Source organism: Jatropha curcas, chromosome 3, assembly GCF_041381405.1.
Source record: "Jatropha curcas cultivar XTBG-Jc1 chromosome 3, XTBG_Jcur_1.0, whole genome shotgun sequence".
Lineage (NCBI taxonomy): Eukaryota > Viridiplantae > Streptophyta > Magnoliopsida > Malpighiales > Euphorbiaceae > Jatropha > Jatropha curcas.
In genome coordinates this window covers 24,983,124-25,000,339 of record NC_143153.1, presented here as the reverse complement: position 1 = coordinate 25,000,339, position 17,216 = coordinate 24,983,124, and the positions used below count along the sequence as shown (strand labels likewise).

At 33.8% G+C, this 17,216-nt stretch overlaps 1 protein-coding gene across 1 annotated transcript; it reads left to right on the top strand.

Moving 5' to 3' along the window:
- The first annotated feature begins 8,109 nt into the window (after window positions 1-8,109).
- Window positions 8,110-14,493, top strand: FK (Ergosterol biosynthesis ERG4/ERG24 family). Its single transcript, XM_012219910.4, has 13 exons — window positions 8,110-8,308; window positions 8,408-8,525; window positions 8,656-8,726; window positions 8,995-9,051; window positions 9,607-9,698; window positions 10,321-10,368; window positions 10,727-10,847; window positions 10,952-10,998; window positions 12,549-12,630; window positions 13,125-13,201; window positions 13,294-13,413; window positions 13,829-13,903; window positions 14,134-14,493. Exons 1-13 carry the CDS (start codon window positions 8,261-8,263, stop codon window positions 14,285-14,287), a joined length of 1,110 nt encoding a protein of 369 aa, XP_012075300.1. The 5' UTR covers window positions 8,110-8,260; the 3' UTR covers window positions 14,288-14,493.
- The last annotated feature ends 2,723 nt before the right edge of the window (window positions 14,494-17,216 follow it).

The window sequence follows — 17,216 nt, the reverse complement described above, 5'->3', positions numbered from 1 at the left end:
ACTTCTTTCTTTTTGAGTTCAGACAGAAATACATTGGGGAGCTTTATATTGATCAACGTAAAGCCGAGTTTTTAGGGTTAAAACAGGGCAGAATGTCTGTGTCTGAATATGAAAGAGAATTCATTCGGTTGAGCAGGTATGCTACTGAGATGATTCCTACTGAGTCTGATAGATGCAAGCGCTTCAGGAAAGGCTTGCATGATAAATATCTCATGCATCTAGTTGCTCATCCTCATACATCATTGTCTTCCCTAGTGAAGGCAGCTTTAGAGCTTGAGGAAGTGAGGAATGAGCAGCAGGCTAGGAGGCAACGGAGTCGGCAGGGTCAACAAAAGAGGTTTCAGGGTATGGTATCTGGACAGACTTCTGGGGCTCAGTCTAGTAGTAAGAGGCATAGAGGTTCACCACAGACCTGGTCTAGACCGATTTAGAGACATGGACAGGGAACTCATGGCAGAGTAGCTCCACAGACCACATCTGTTGCTAGTGGTGGAGGTGCTACATGGATTGATATTCCGACATGTACTCAGTGTGGAAAGAAGCATCCCGGGGTTTGTAGGAGATTTTCTGGGGCATGCTTTCGACATGGGTCTACAGAGCATTTACTTCGAGACTGCCCTATGACTTTGGCTAGTTCAGCTCCTCAGGTAGGGAGGTCAGCTCCCTTTATTCCGAGAGGCAGAAGCAGAGGCCGTGGTGACACAGGAGGTACTGGGAGTCAGAGGCCAGTTTCAGAGACAGTGGAAAAACTTGAGTCCAGAGCACCCGCCAGAGCGTATGCTATCAGGACTAGGGAGGAGCAGGATGCCCCAGACATTATCATTGGTACCTTCTCTATCTTTGATATTTCTGTATATGCTTTGATTGATTTTGGCTCTACTCATTCATATTTATGCATACATGTGGGTAGATTGGGTAATATGCATGCTGATATGTTAGAGCATGGTATTGAGGTTACTAATCCCTTATGTCATAGTGTCGTAGTTAATCGGGTGTATAGAGATTGTCCATTGGTAATCTATGGCCATGTGTTTCTGGGAGATCTAATAGAGTTACCTTTCCGAGAGTTTGATGTGATCTTGGGTATGGATTGGTTATCTAGACATGGAGTTATGATTGATTGTAGACTTAAGAGGATTACACTCCAGACTTCATCTGGTGAGGAGATTGTAGTTGTGGGTGAGAGGTTGGATTACCTCTCTAATATTATTTCTGCTTCTACTGCTAGAAGACTGATCCAGCATGGTTATGAGGCCTACTTAGCCTGTGTACTTGCTCCAGAGTCAGAATCTCCTAATGTCCATGATATACCCACAGTATGTGGTTTTTCGGATGTGTTTCCAGAGGAGTTGCCCGGTTTACCTCCTGAAAGAGAGGTTGAGTTTGGTATTGAGGTTATGCTTGGTACTGCACCGATATCCATTGCTCCGTATCGGATGGCGCTTGCTGAGTTGAAAGAGTTAAAGATACAGATTCAGGAATTGCTTGATAAGGGGTTTATTCGTCCTAGTGTATCTCCGTGGGGTGCTCCAGTATTGTTTGTAAAGAAGAAGGATGGATCACTTAGATTGTGTATTGATTAAGACAACTTAACAAAGTTACTGTGAAGAATCGGTATCCATTGCCTCGGATAGATGATTTGTTTGATCAGTTGAGAGGAGCTAGTGTATTTTCGAAGATAGATATGAGATCAGGTTATCATCAGCTAAGGGTGAAGGCATTAAATGTACCTAAGACTGCTCTTAGGACACGCTACGGTCACTATGAGTTCTTGGTAATGCCGTTTGGTTTGACTAACGCTCCTGCAGTGTTCATGGATTTGATGAACCAGATCTTTCATCCTTACGTAGATCAGTTTGTGGTTGTGTTCATTGATGACATCTTGGTATATTCTCAGACTAGAGAGGATCATGATCACCATTTGAGAATTATACTTCAGATATTGAGAGAGAGACAGTTGTATGCTAAGTTGAGTAAGTGTGAATTCTGGTTGTCTAAGATTGCTTTCTTGGGTCATATTATTTCTGCTGAGGGTATTAGAGTTGATCCGAAGAAGATAGAGGCAGTGCTTGAATGGAAGCCACCTAAGAATGTGACAGAGATTCGGAGTTTCTTAGGATTGGCTGGTTATTATAGAAGATTTGTCAAGGGATTTTCTCTCATTGCTGCTCCTTTGACTAGACTTCTTCAAAAAGATGTCAGATTCGAGTGGAATGATAAATGTCAGAATAGTTTTGAGAAGCTTAAGACGATGCTTACTGAAGCTCCAGTGTTGACACAACCAGTTTCAGGTAGACCGTATGATGTGTATAGTGATGCTTCGCATAATGGATTGGGTTGTGTGCTTATGCAGGAGGGTAAGGTAGTTGCTTATGCTTCTAGACAGCTTAAACCACACGAGAAGAACTACCCTACTCATGATTTGGAGTTAGCAACTATAGTCTTCGCTTTGAAGATTTGGAGGCATTACTTGTATGGTGAGAAATGTCATCTGTATACGGATCATAAGAGTCTCAAGTATATGCTTACTCAAAAGGAGCTTAATCTGAGACAGCGCAGATGGTTAGAGCTACTTAAGGACTATGACTTCACCAGTGATTACCATTCGGGTAAAGCTAATGTGGTAGCAGATGCACTTAGTAAGAAGTCCTTGGTTGCTTTACGTGCTATGAATACTCGATTATCTGTAGCTAGTAATGGTGCACTCGTGGTAGAGCTTATGATTAGACCTAGTCTACTTCAGCAGATTCGAGATGCACAGAGGGATGATGAGATAATTGCCTTGTGGAAAGACCTAGTCAAAGATGGAAGGAAAAAGAGATTTATGATTAAAGATGACAACTGCTTGTACTTTGGGGATCAGATTTGTGTGCCTAAAATTTCAGAGTTGAGAAAGAGTATCTTAAAGGAAGCTCATAGTAGTCCCTATGCTATGCATCCTGGCAGTAATAAGATGTATCAGGATTTGAAATCACAGTATTGGTGGCCGGCGATGAAGAGGGATATCACAGATTATGTATCGAGGTGTTTGACGTGCCAGCAAGTGAAAGCAGAGCATCAGTTTCCTTCTGGTTTGTTACACCCTACTTCTATTCCAGAGTGGAAATGGGATAAGGTTACTATGGATTTTGTGACTGGATTGCCTTTAACTCCTAAAAAGAAAGATGTTGTATGGGTAATAGTTGATAGACTAACTAAGTCGGCACACTTTCTTCCTGTTAGAACCGACTTCACCATGGAGTAGTATGTAGAGCTTTATATAGATGAGATAGTGAGATTACATGGGGTTCCTTATTCCATCATTTCAGATAGAGATCCGAGATTTACTTCTAGATTTTAGAAGAAGCTACATGAGAGGGTACTAAGCTGAATTTCAGCACAGCTTTTCATCCTCAAACAGATGGTCAGTCAGAGCGAATTATTCAGATTTTGGAGGATATGTTAAGAGCTTGTGCTATTGAGTTTGAGGGCAGTTGGGAGAAGTACATTCGACTTGTAGAATTTGCCTACAATAACAGTTATCAATCGAGTATTCAGATGGCCCCTTTTGAAGCACTATATGGTAGGAGATGTAGGACTCCACTGTGTTGGTCAGAATTAAGTGAGGGCAAGATGGTAGGTATGGATTTGATTCGGGATACAGAGGAAAAGGTCAGAATTATCAGAGATAGATTGAAAGCAGCTTCAGATCGTCAGAAATCTTATGCGGATTTGAAGAGGACAGATATAGAGTATGCAGTGGGAGATAAGGTTTTCCTTAAGGTATCTCCATGGAAAAAGATATTGAGATTTGGAAGAAAGGGTAAGCTTAGTCCTAGGTTCATTGGTCCATATGAGATCATTGAGCGTGTGGGTCCATTAGCCTATAGACTAGCTTTACCACCAGACCTGGATAGGATACATAATGTTTTCCACGTATCTATGTTGAGGAGGTATCGGTTCGACCCATCACATGTAATATCAGTAGAATCTGTGACTATAGAGCCAGATTTAACTTATGAGGAAGAACCAGTGAGAATACTTGCTAGAGAAATCAAGGAACTAAAGAAGAAGAGAATTCCTTTGGTAAAGGTTCTTTGGAGAAACCATAAGACCGAAGAAGCTACCTGGGAAAGTGAAGATATTATGAGACAACAACATCCTCAGTTGTTTAATTCAGGTGAATTTCGAGGAAGAAATTCTTTAAGGGGGAGAGAGCTGTAACGCCCCGTTTTTCCTGTGTTTCAATAGTAGTTTACCGGTCTGTGAATAGTACCACCGGTCCGGAAGTTGGTATTATTTTTTGTCTGAAAAAATTACTATTTATGTTTTATATTTTATTTAACATTTTTTTGAGCATGTATGCATGGTTTTTATGGGTAGAAAGTAAGTAAGGAATATTTTTGGAGAATTTAGATAATTAGTGAATAGTGAATTATGGTGTTATATTAAGTAAGGAAATTTGAGCAATTATTTTTATGGAGAAAATTTGAGAAATTATTTTTATGGAATAAATTAGAGAGTTTTGTGGAGATAAATAATATTTTGAAGGAATTTAATTGGAGAATATTTGGAGAAAAGATCAAAATACCCCTTAGTTGCTTTATTAAAGGCAACCATCAATTATTAAGCAACAAAATTTTCCTTCTTCTTATCCTTACATGTTTCCTCCTCCTCCTCCTCCTCCTCCCTCTTCTTCTTCTTCTTCTTCTTCCTTTTCTTCAATTCTCTCATACTTAAACAAAATGACTTAACATAGAAAATTTCCAACATAAAAGTAACATTGACCTTTGCTGTGTTTTTAAAACATAACTTGAGTTATGGGTCTCCAAATTAAATGAAATCAGAGTCATTAAAAAGTTAAGACAAAATTCTACAAATGTTATGAAGGGATCACAGCCCAGATCAATATGGAAGATAACAAAACAAAGCTAGGAACACAGACTAACAGACCAGACCTGATTCAGCAGAACCAAGTCCAATGTTTATTGAATTCCTACTTAACCAAACACTCAAATGAAACCAATCTAGAACGAGGAAAGTCTCAAGACATAGGGAAACAACTTTTATGAAGAACTCAGAACCTAATCTTGTCATTATAGTGGTCAAAATGGGCACTCAATTCAGTGATGCATGTGGCCCGACACAAACAGAGTCAGTTTGGGTGTTTCAGCCATAAGTTGAGTTATATATCTCCAAATTGGACACAAGAGGATGGGTTGGAAAGCTAAAAGATAGACCTACAACTTTTATGAAGGACTCAGACACAAATGGAAACTAGAAAGGATCAAAAAATGGTCATTAATCTCACTCAATAACCCGTTTTTCCCAAATTCAGTTTACTTTAGCCATGAAAGGAACATGAACAACAAAGATACAAGGTAGAAATGTCTACCACAACATAAATACTCATCACACATCACCCAAGAGCATGTAATTGCAACCAAAATTCAACAAATCAATCATTTCATACAAAATCCCAAAATATCCACATAAGACCATAAAGGCACAAAATCAAAAATTTGAGTAAGGTAAGTGTGTTTATGAACACTAACCTTCAAAACAAGCTTTAATCAAAGCTTCTCAAGTTTTGGTCTTGCCCTTATCTTTGTTAGAAGGCTCTCCACCCTCTACATGTAAGAAACTCAAAATCAACCAAAGAAAACAAATAAAAGAAGTAATTGGAGCATGATTAAGCATGTATATGCTAAAAGACAACTCGAAACCCAAAAATAATGAGATTATCATAAAATCACTTACTTGACCCAAGTAGGAAAATCACCAAATTCCTTGAAATTAGTAACCAAAATTGACTTCTCTAGCTTCACTCTCTTAGATTTAGGACTTAAATCAAGTTGGATGGGTGAATTTGATGTGTTTACTAAGTGTTTACTAAGTAAGAATTGAAGAAAATTAAGAAGAAGAAGGAGGAGGAGGAAACGTGTAAGGATAAGAAGAAGGAAAATTTTGTTGCTCAATAATTGATGGTTGCCTTTAATAAAGCAACTAAAGGATATTTTGGTCTTTTCTCCAAATATTCTCCAATTAAATTCCTTTAAAATATTATTTATCTCCACAAAACTCTCTAATTTATTCTATAAAAATAATTACTCAAATTTCCTCCATAAAAATAATTGTTCAAATTTCCTTACTTAATATAACACCATAATTCACTTTTCACTAATTATCTAAATTCTCCAAAAATATTCATTACTTACTTTCTACCCATAAAAACCATGCATACATGCTCAAAAAAATGTTAAATAAAATATAAAACATAAATAGTAATTTTTTTGGACAAAAAATAATACCAACTTCCGGACCGGTGATACTATTCACATACCGGTAAATTACTATTGAAACACAGGAAAAATGGGGCGTTACACCCCCTATCTCTTTATCTATCTCCTTTTATTTGGACCAGCAGTCCACGATCCGTTAATGCACACCTTATCCTACACTAACCCATCATGCACCTAAGGCAAAGCCTGATAGACGCATACTTAACAAACCCAGTCCAAACATTTTTAGACCAAACACGTATCCTTTATATTTTTCTACTACATTTTTATATATTATTAAAGTAATATTAATGATATATGTTGTACTAATAATTAATATTGTCACGTTATTATCTTATACATTAATTTTAGTAATTTGGAATTGAAAATGAAGCTAATTTATACTTCACATTGAAGGTAATGACAATACTGGCATTTGCAATCAAAAATCTTATGTATAAAGCCTAGATGGCTAAGGTGAGGTTTTTGGTCATGGGTTCTATCTCTCTCTTTTACATTTTTTAACTTATGTTTGTAATTGTACTTCTATTTCTTATGGGTTCGACCGCCATTAATAGATTTCTTGACAAATTTTGATGTAATTTGCATTTGAAATTGTAATTGTGTAAGTTTGCTTCAATTGCAGCATTGCGTGCATATTATACGTAGATTCTGCTGTAGGGTTGAACAAACGGTTGGCTTTGTTCAAATTGAACCAAACTGAATCAAAGTTAAATACAAACTGAAATTTTTGACGACAGACTGAATCAAAAGTGACATGAATTAAATCGATTCGAATCGAATTAGATAGTTTGGTCAATTTTGATTTATTTTTACTATGTCAGCTCCATTTTAAACTGAACTAATGAATTTATATGAAATTGATTCAAACCGAATAGAACGACAAAATGAATTTCCTTTAAATAACTGATTGAACCGAATCGAAATAGACTAATTTGATTTTTGATTCGGTTTGATCCGTGGTTTTGCACACCCACTTATACATACTATCTAATGGAAAAAAAAAAAAAAAAGCTTTTAATATCATGTTTACAAATGGAAAACTCTATTTTATTTATTCCGCTATGAAATTACTTCATATGCTTTTGTCAAATTAGAATAGTACTATATAAAATGGCTTAACAATTTGTTTCATTAGTATATTAGACTATATTAGTGAGTTTTTAAATATTCTAAAATTTTTTTGTCATTTTTAAAATATTTTTAATGATTTTTTAAATTTTGATTGATTTATATGATTAAAATAAAATAAAAACTCACTTAAATTAATTTAAAAATTCTACTTAATATATTAAAAAAATGATGTAATTTTAATTTCATACCCAAAACTTGAACTTAAAATCTTTAATTAGAAGAGAATGAGTATCAACCACTTTACCACAGCCAATATCAATTAAATTAGCAATTCAATCCACTTTTAATATTAAAAAAATAAAATATTTTAGACATGTATTCGTAAAGCATTATTTTAAATTCACACATTCAAATGATATTTTACATTTTGAAGGTGTATTTCAAAAGTTCCATTCAATGAGCCAAAGAAATCTTTGGAGGTATATTGAATCAATTATTAAACTAATAAAATAAATTTGTATAAAAAAATTCAACTGAATTTTTATAAAATAAAATTAAATATAGTTGATATGATTCGATTTAAAATTTTTGATTTTTTGAAACTGTTGTTTTATATAATAAAAATCAAATTGAATTAAAAAATTTTCTAGTTTTTCTATTCAGATAAAAAATCAGATCGAATCAAACCGAAAATTGCTTCGATTTGATTAGGTTGGGTTGATTTTACTATATTCCTCAGCCCAACGGGACCATCACTGGTTAGCAGCTGCAGCTAACATGTGCTCTCAAATTTAAGATTCCTGCAGAGCTATCAGTCTCTGGTAGTGCTTTTTTAGTCCAAAAGCCGGAGAAATAGCGACTGAAGTATCAAACTACGGTCTTTATTAGTTTAGACTTATAAAAAAATGGATATGGGTTTTCTTCTTCACGCCCTCATTCCTTCATGGAACTCAGTAAGTACTCAGGCAACTAACTGTTTTCAATTTCTTCCAATTTTCAGATTCAGTTCAATAGGTTTTATTGATATTTGTCATTTTCATTTACATTTACAGGTCGTTGTACTAGCATTTTTCTTTTTTTATCTGGCTATTGCTGGATCTATATTGCCTGGTAAAGTTGTTCCTGGAGTGACCCTGCAGGATGGTTCTCGTCTCTATTATCGTTGCAATGGTCTGTTATTGTTCTTGTTCTTTTCCCCTAAACTTGTATAATAAATTGACAATTTTATTTGTTCAATTGTGCTTTTGAACGCTTATTGCTTGTAGGGTTTACGGTATTTTCTCTTTTTTGGCTGTAATAGGGTTGGTATCGTTGCTGTTGCTGGTCGCTCTTCTTGGGATTGGCGCTAAGATGGATCTTGTATCACCCACTGTATGTATTTGCCAATTTGAACAAGTTTTTTTAAACTTTTGTTGACTACCACAAATGGGAGGCATTTTGGTGAATTTCATAATCAATAAGATCATGTTAGATGACTCTCTTAGTTGGTTTGAAAATTTTCGATGTTGAGATTGCTTAAAAGATGCTGTTACAAACCTAGAATGCTTACTGGTGGCAACTCACTAGTTGAATTTATTTGTGGTTAGTTTGTGCCCTCAATGCAAGGCAACTGATATTACTATTCAAATAATGCTTGCAGGTGATATCAGAGAGAGGACTTGAGCTGCTTTCAGCAACTTTTATTTTCAGTGTTCTTGTAAGTTCCAATTAAATTTCCAGCTATACGCTATCTGCAGGTCTTTAAACTTCTTTCTGAATATCTGTTCTGCACATGTTTTTTTTTTGTCTATGTATATGAAATATTTCCAACCTTACACCTAGTATGATTTGGAGTGTGAAAATGCTAATCATTATTAAGAATCAGTGGACTTGTACGACTTTCAAATTCCTTTTAATTCTCAAAAAAATTAGTAGAGAGTCATGTTTGATGCCAAATATCTTTATGTTAAAACAGTTTTTATCCATATGGAATGCTTTTGTTATGAAACTAATTCTGTCTGTTATTGATTAGAATGCTTTTTGTCCTTTCATCTTTTAGCCTGTTTAAGTAAGATAAGTTAGTCTTCAAGCTAAAAAATTAAATATCTTTTGTTTCAATTGAACTCATTATAGTGTTCTGGATGCATGTTCCAAATAAAGCAGTATCATGCATGCCATTATGCTGATATCTATTGACTGAAGATTGTTGCTTCGCATTGCTTTTCTTTTTACTCAGCTCTTTTCATTTCTGTTTTTCATTTTCAACATCTAGGTGGCGATGGTACTCTACGCTGCTGGTTGCAATTCACAAAACCACGGTTCTTCGCTTAAGCCTCATGTTACAGGGAACCTAATACATGATTTGTACGTCTAACAAAATAACTTGCTTCGCTTAAAATCGCTTGAGTATTAGGATTTAAGCAAGCTATTATAAGACTATCTTACCACCCATTTTAAAAATATTTTGGTGTCTTTCTTGTAGGTGAAAGAATAACATATTTTATCAATTTACCGTGCATACTTGAAAAACAATCTGAACATGGACAAAATATTGGCAAGCTAGCCCTTAATTTACTATCTGCCGTTTCATCATGTTCCATGCTATGGTTTCTTTCTTTGCAATTAGATAACAGGATCCTGTGATCCAACGCAGGATCAGAAATAAGCTCCTTAAGGGGATTTTAATTTAAAATACAACCATCAAATCCAATTACCATCCATTTAAAGAACTTAGATCCAGTTGTTATGTGTTACTGTTTGTTCATATAAGCATTGATCAACTATTCTATCACAATATTTTTTCCTGTCTTGCTTTGTTGTCTTCATTGTGACTTCTCCTAAATGCCTACTTTATTTACTTGATGGTCTTCAATATATATTATTTGCCTATACAAATGAAAGGATTATCACCTCTGCTGCCTATTACATTTACAGTGAGAATTCCTTTCTTTGATCGAATAGGCTAACGCTTTTTCTCATTAAACAGCTGGTTTGGAATACAGCTCAATCCTCATTTCTTGGGCATTGACCTCAAGTATGTAATCTTCTTCTGATTGTTTGGATATGTTTCTTCTTTGCCCAACATATATGCATGCAATTTATAATGCGATGGCTGTAACTGTATTGTTACATATGTTTCATCTATATCTCTTATTGATCTATTCTCTATATTTAGTTGTTAGGTGACTTTCTTTGCAGGAAGTTTCATTCCGTGATCTCATAGCATAAGCATTTCATAATTCTCATTTATCTCTAGTTTCTTTTTGTTAACAGCATGGAGAAGATGGTTAATGCATATAAAAACATCATTGCTGGCTTCTATAGCATTTCTATCCAACTAAACTAATGAGGCATCTATGGGAGACTAACAATAACGAAGTTCTCTTTTATAGGTTCTTTTTTGTTAGAGCTGGAATGATGGGCTGGCTATTTATCAACCTATCAGTTTTAGCAAAAAGTATTCAGGATGCCAACTTGAGCTGTTCAATGATTCTTTACCAAATATTCTGTGGGGTAATCTGCTGATGCTTGGAAGTGTCTTATTTTATTTCACCATCTAATTCCATGTCAGATTTGATTGCTGCTGAATATCAGTTTTATCTGCCTCCTTTTTTCAGTTATACATCCTGGATTACTTCTTTTATGAGGAATACATGACCTCCACGTGAGTGCTTTGGCTTGTATCACACCCATAATTTATTTTGAAATGCTTTTCCTTCTTCCTCTTGCTTTAATATGGTGTGCCCGTAGTTGCTCATCAAAAGAAGGGAAAAAAAAAGGGAGAGATTAAGATTTAAATATGTTATAAAAATATTGCACCTGAGTCTAAGTGTTCCAATTCAAGGACAAATACAAACTGAGATGGCTTATTTGCTATGCTACTCAGTATTGATATATATAAAAATCGGAAAAGCAAAAATAAAAATAGAATTGTTGTTTGAGCTACTGTTGGTAAAAATATAATTTGAAAAATGTCAACAAAAAAGTCACTAAATTTTGCTTGTAAGGTGAATTTCAGATGTTCTAATTATAAAAACTTTTACAAGAACTAAATGACACTACTAAACTACTTTCTCCAATGACATCTAAAATGGCTCTTTTCAGTAAAGCATTTTTTAATTGTCAGATAGACTCAAGTAGCTAAAATTAAAGTAGTAAAAGGAGAGAACAAATAATAGTTTTTGAAAAACTTGCTAAAGGTTACAATTGCTAAATTACATTAAGGTTTTCCATAAGCTTATCCAAGTTTAGTGTTTAGATATGTTGCTGAAGCTTTTGTCAGCCAGGTCTAACCGTCTAAGCCAGAGTCTCTTACTCAAGTGTCCACACATATGGTCAAATTTAGGTCAGCCTATATGTCAGATCCCACCTTAGTTGTAAATATAGATGCTTCAACCTACAACGTTTGTTTCTGTTATATTGAATCTCGGTTTGCATATAATATCTGGAAACAGAAGGTATTTCTTTAACAAATACTATGGAGAGTGGCTGGGTTTTGATGCAAACCGAAGGTGAATTCCAATGAGTTGTACTTATGCTTGTGATTGATATTTTAGCCCCAGTTCATTTTTCAATATGTTGGATTTTACCTCTCTTAAACTGAAGATGGATCAACCTAAAGAGCTTTACTAGTAAGGGTTAGATATTATAAAGTTTGTCAGGAAATTGACAAGATTTAAATTTAGACAGAATTAATTGCATTGAGGATCTTTTTCAAGTCCAAGGAGACGGATGGTTGGGAATGTAATGTCACCATGTGGAAGCCACCATTTGTTTCATTGACTTATCGTAATTATCAATAATAGGTGATCTCTGAGCCCAAAGATAACATGTCGAGGTTCAATTCACTGATTGAACAAGAGATTAACCTCAGCCATGGATGGGTGGCTATAGCAGGTCTGGTCCTAATATTAGTCTCACCAGTTTTGAATAATGATCTAGCATTTTACTTTATCTGGTTCTGATGTAGCACATTCAATGCCCATTAGTTAACATGAATTTGCAGTATATATCTGTTCATCACTAGTTATGGAAATAATGTTTTCATACATACATACATACTTATATGGTCTTGCAGTCTTGCTTTTATATTCATAACTTGTTTGATATCTTTTCCGCCTGCTTCTCTTTCCTTGTCCATTTTATAAATTGTTTTTAAGATGCTCATCCACTCGTATAAATTTAATTCACATATCTGATCCATTTTCTTTGTAGATGGGACATAATAGCAGAGAGATTGGGCTTCATGCTAGTATTTGGTGATCTTGTTTGGATTCCATTCACGTTTAGCATCCAGGCATGTAGTTATGAACCTGACCTTTAGATGACGTGTAATAATTTCTCTGTATCTAAGACACATGCATTCTCTGGGTATTTAAATTATGATTTTGAACTAGACACTTCTGTAAAGTTTTGAAAAGTAGAACAACGGAGGTTCCATTTCCAGAGAGAATAAAAAGGAAACCCCTCCTAGGCATTATAGTTTTATGTTTCTATTGTGAAGATAGTATATTGTGATGTGCATAATTGACTAAGAATGATTTTGTTCTTGGCACAAGATCAACTGAACTATAAACAGTTTTGACTTAATTTGAGATGAAGATATCTCTCAGCATGATTGGTTACAGAAATTTAGAAACTATAGTGGTGAAGCACGAGGTGATTTTTCAAGGTCAAGCAATTTTGGTTTCTCTCTCAACTTTTGCTATGACCACTGTGGAATACTTGGCATATCTTGTGTAAAACCATATAGACAACATTTAGTTTATCAATCACTGTTAATTCTTGTAGGGTTGGTGGCTTTTGGGAAACAAAGTGGAGTTAACAATGGCTGCTGTAATAGCAAATTGCTTTGTTTTTCTGATTGGGTAACTTTCTGGCAACAAGTAGCTGTCCTGGAAGCTTCAACTTCATTTGTTCCAAAATTATTAGGTAAAAGTTGCTCTTGTAATCTGGGCAGGTATCTGGTCTTTAGAGGAGCTAACAAGCAAAAGCATGTTTTCAAAAAGAATCCAAAAGCCCTCATATGGGGTAAGCCACCAAGGGTTGTTGGTGGAAAATTGCTTGCTTCTGGTTATTGGTAAGCTTTCTGTCTGGGTATTAATGTGTCATATCAGTTTTTATGTGTCCTTATCAACCTGTTATGTTGCCATTCGATTTGTCTGTAATTATTAGAAAAATCGACTAAATCCATGTCTGAGTAATCAAATGGACCATTATCTAAGTAATCATTCAACCTCGGCTGGTTCTCCTGCAGTGTTTCATAACATGAGGTAAAGAAGCCAACCTATTGACTGGCTTAGTATTGTTTGATTTGGCTCTAAGATGCATAGGTGGCCTCACCTGTTTGTCAAAACATATTTCCAAACCAGTCGGGAGCTGCTGTCACATAAGCTCTTCCTGGAGGTTTATGGTTTTGTTGAGTTTCTATTGTGATAGAAATATGTGGCTCAGTATAATTAAAGTGTTCTTGACATTGTGTTGATTTGCTGAAGGGGGATTGCAAGACATTGTAATTATCTTGGAGACCTATTGTTGGCGCTGTCATTTAGTCTACCTTGTGGGACAAGGTAACTTTGCAACTCCTTCATTCTACTTGGTATAAATGAACTTCATAAAATTTTCTGGAATTCCTAAAGATTAAACTTTATGAGATTCAACAGAACTAAACAGAATTTTATCATATTTATAAATGAATTCTGTGCTTTGAAATTAATTTGTACGAAACTGGGTGTTAGACTTTACATCGACACCATTCCAAGGTAGACAGTTAAATTTTAAGAGTTTATTTCTTTTGCAGTTCCCTTGTTCCATATTTTTATCCGATTTATCTTCTTATTCTGCTAATATGGAGAGAGAGAAGGGACGAGGCTCGATGTGCCGAGAAGTATAAAGAAATATGGGCTGAATACCGGAGACTTGTTCCTTGGAGAATACTGCCTTATTTTTATTAAGAACAAAATTATGTAATAGGTTTAGTTCCCTGCTCATTCTGCAGAGAAGAGAAGATACCTGATGGCTTCTGTCTGCATTAGGTTTTCTTTTCCTTTCTCCCCCCCCCCCCCCCCCCCCTTTTAAGGATGGTTTAATGAAGCAATGTAATTTCATCATTTAGCATAACCATTGATTAATTATATCATAAACGTATTTCTTCTGAAAATGTTGTTTAAGGAAAATATCTTAGGTGAAAGTGTGTTGATGCTGGAAGCTCAGGGCCTCCGGCAATGCAAACGTTTTTAAAAGATCAGGAAAAATTAAAAAAGATCAAAAGTAAAATATATTAAAATCAGTTCTTGGTCAGTAAAAATGAAAATTATTCAGTATATTCAATATATCACTGTGTCCTCTTATTGTTCATCTACATTTCAAATTTTGTGTACACGAAGTTTAATAAATTATTTTTAAAGTTAATTAAATTTAGTTAGCAGCATCGCATTTTCTACAATGCCTTGAAGGAAAATCAAGGCAATCAAATTTTTATGGTAAACTAAATTTTTAAGCATTAATAATGTATAATAATTTCAAATATTTCATAATATTCTATGAAAATAATTATTTTTTGTAAAATAATTTTTAACAAAATAATGAACATTTTCATCAATATTTTATAATATTTTGTAAAAGATGAATGTTTAAGGTAAAAAGTGAGATTTATAAAATAATAAGCATGATAGTATATATATTATAATACTATTAACATTTTGTAAAAAATGACTATTTTTAATTCATTGGAGGCTCAATAGATCAAAATAATACTGTGGCTACATAAAAGGGGTGACCTTCCTCTTGGCTCATTAAATTAGTAAAAACAATTGAAAGGATAAAATAATATTTTTTGCAAAGTTACTAGATTATAAAATAAAATCTCCTATTACAAACATTTTATAATAATTCTCTATAATCTGAAAGTTGTTTTTTATAAGGTTGTTAGATTACATTTTATAATAATAGCTTTGATTGTCAATATCTTATAATACTTCTTACTATACATAGCTATTTTATGTAAATCGATACTGTTTTTTTAGATTGCCGGATTACAAAATAATAGCTCCAATTATTATTATTTTATGATATTTTTAAATATTTTACAATTCTATGAAACTGCGAGATATGAACGGTTGGATTAAATGTAGATTCAGTATAAATCCACAAGTCAACTAAGTGATAAATAATTTTAAATAAAGTAAAATTATGCTTAAGAGGAATAACCAGCAAAGTTAAATGTCCTTAGAAACATTATCATATAACAATTTTCAAAACCATAGTATATTTCAATAGCAATATTTAAAAAGAAGTTACCAAGAAGTGAGAATAATGAAAATTTCTTAATAAGAAATACCATCAATAATATTACAACTACTTAGAAATATAATTATACAATAAATTTAAACTACGATATGTTACAGCAATAACATTTATAAGTTTCCATTAAAAATAATAATTTAAAAAATAAGGTCATTCTTAAATAAAAAAGAGTAAGGCACGAAAAATATGTAAATAATTTAATATTTATATTTAAAATTATAAATTAAATTAAATTAACTCAAATAATTCATAGCTACAAACATATTTATTTGATATTATTAAGGATTGGATGGAGTCAACAAGTTTATTTAGTGAATTTGTAATTCAACTCAGCCAGTAAAACGTAAAGATGATCCGCTCATCTCAACCTATTACATTTTTAAATCCATTAAATTGGAGATTCAGGTTAAAACGTGTTATGTGTAGCCATTGACTCACTAAATTGGTGAAAATTCTTATAGTTGAAAAGATTCGAACATAAGACACCTCACTCGTTATGTTAATGAAAAGAGCAACTCGATAAGACCTTGTTGATTGCAATAATTATATTTTAACACCTACCAAATGCAAAATGCATAATTATAGGTAAATATATAAAATAATATCACTCAAAATCCTTAGGGGGAATCCCTTGGATTGCCCTTGATAACAAATATATATAAATTTAAAATTTACAAATAATTTAATAGTTGAAATTGTTCTCATAAATGTACTTTATTTAGAACTCTTAGTTTTAAAAAATAATTACTTCACAAAAAAATTAATTCAAATTATTTTTATACTATTAATTTCTGGAAAAATCCGAAAACAATTTTAAAATAAAAATTAAATATTAAAACACAAGAATAATATTACACTATTTAAATACAAAATACTTTAAATGCTACAGTTTGAAAAGAAAAATTACTATTACGTCTATGTATTTATCGAAATACAATCTGTCCTGCGTTTTTTAAAATGCTTTTTGAAGTTTCTATATTTTCATTCCGTCGCAACTTTCTATTCTTCCGTCAGTTTTTTTCAATTTTTCTGTTTTGTCAAATAAATAAAGAAAGGTCAAAAGAAACAAATGTAAAATTAATCTAAAAATACCATTTTTATTTTCTGTTATTTCCTATTCTTTCTCTAGTTAAGGATGCTGCTTTTAAAACTCAAGTAAGATTGTCGCTACTATTACATCGCCAGAACCACCACCGGAGTCGCCATTGTCGTTGGAGAATATACCGACAAGCTCATTGCTTTCTCTAGTTAAGGATGCTGCTTTTAAAACTCAAGTAAGATTGTCGCCACTATTACATCGCCAGAACCATCACCGGAGTTGCCATTGTCATTGGAGAATATATCGACAAGCTCATTGCTTTTTCTCATTACCTTGGCTATGTCTTAGTAGATCTAAACAACATGTTGGCTCTCCTTCTCGTTATTGCTTTACCATTATCATTTTCGGTTTCGCCATCGTCCCCACCAAAATACACCGACGAGCGAACAGCTTCTCTGAAACTTTTAATTCCAGCTAGCAGGTACTATGAGCCCTCTGTCCCACGCATCTAAGGAGCTCGCGTGGTTCACCGGTTCCAC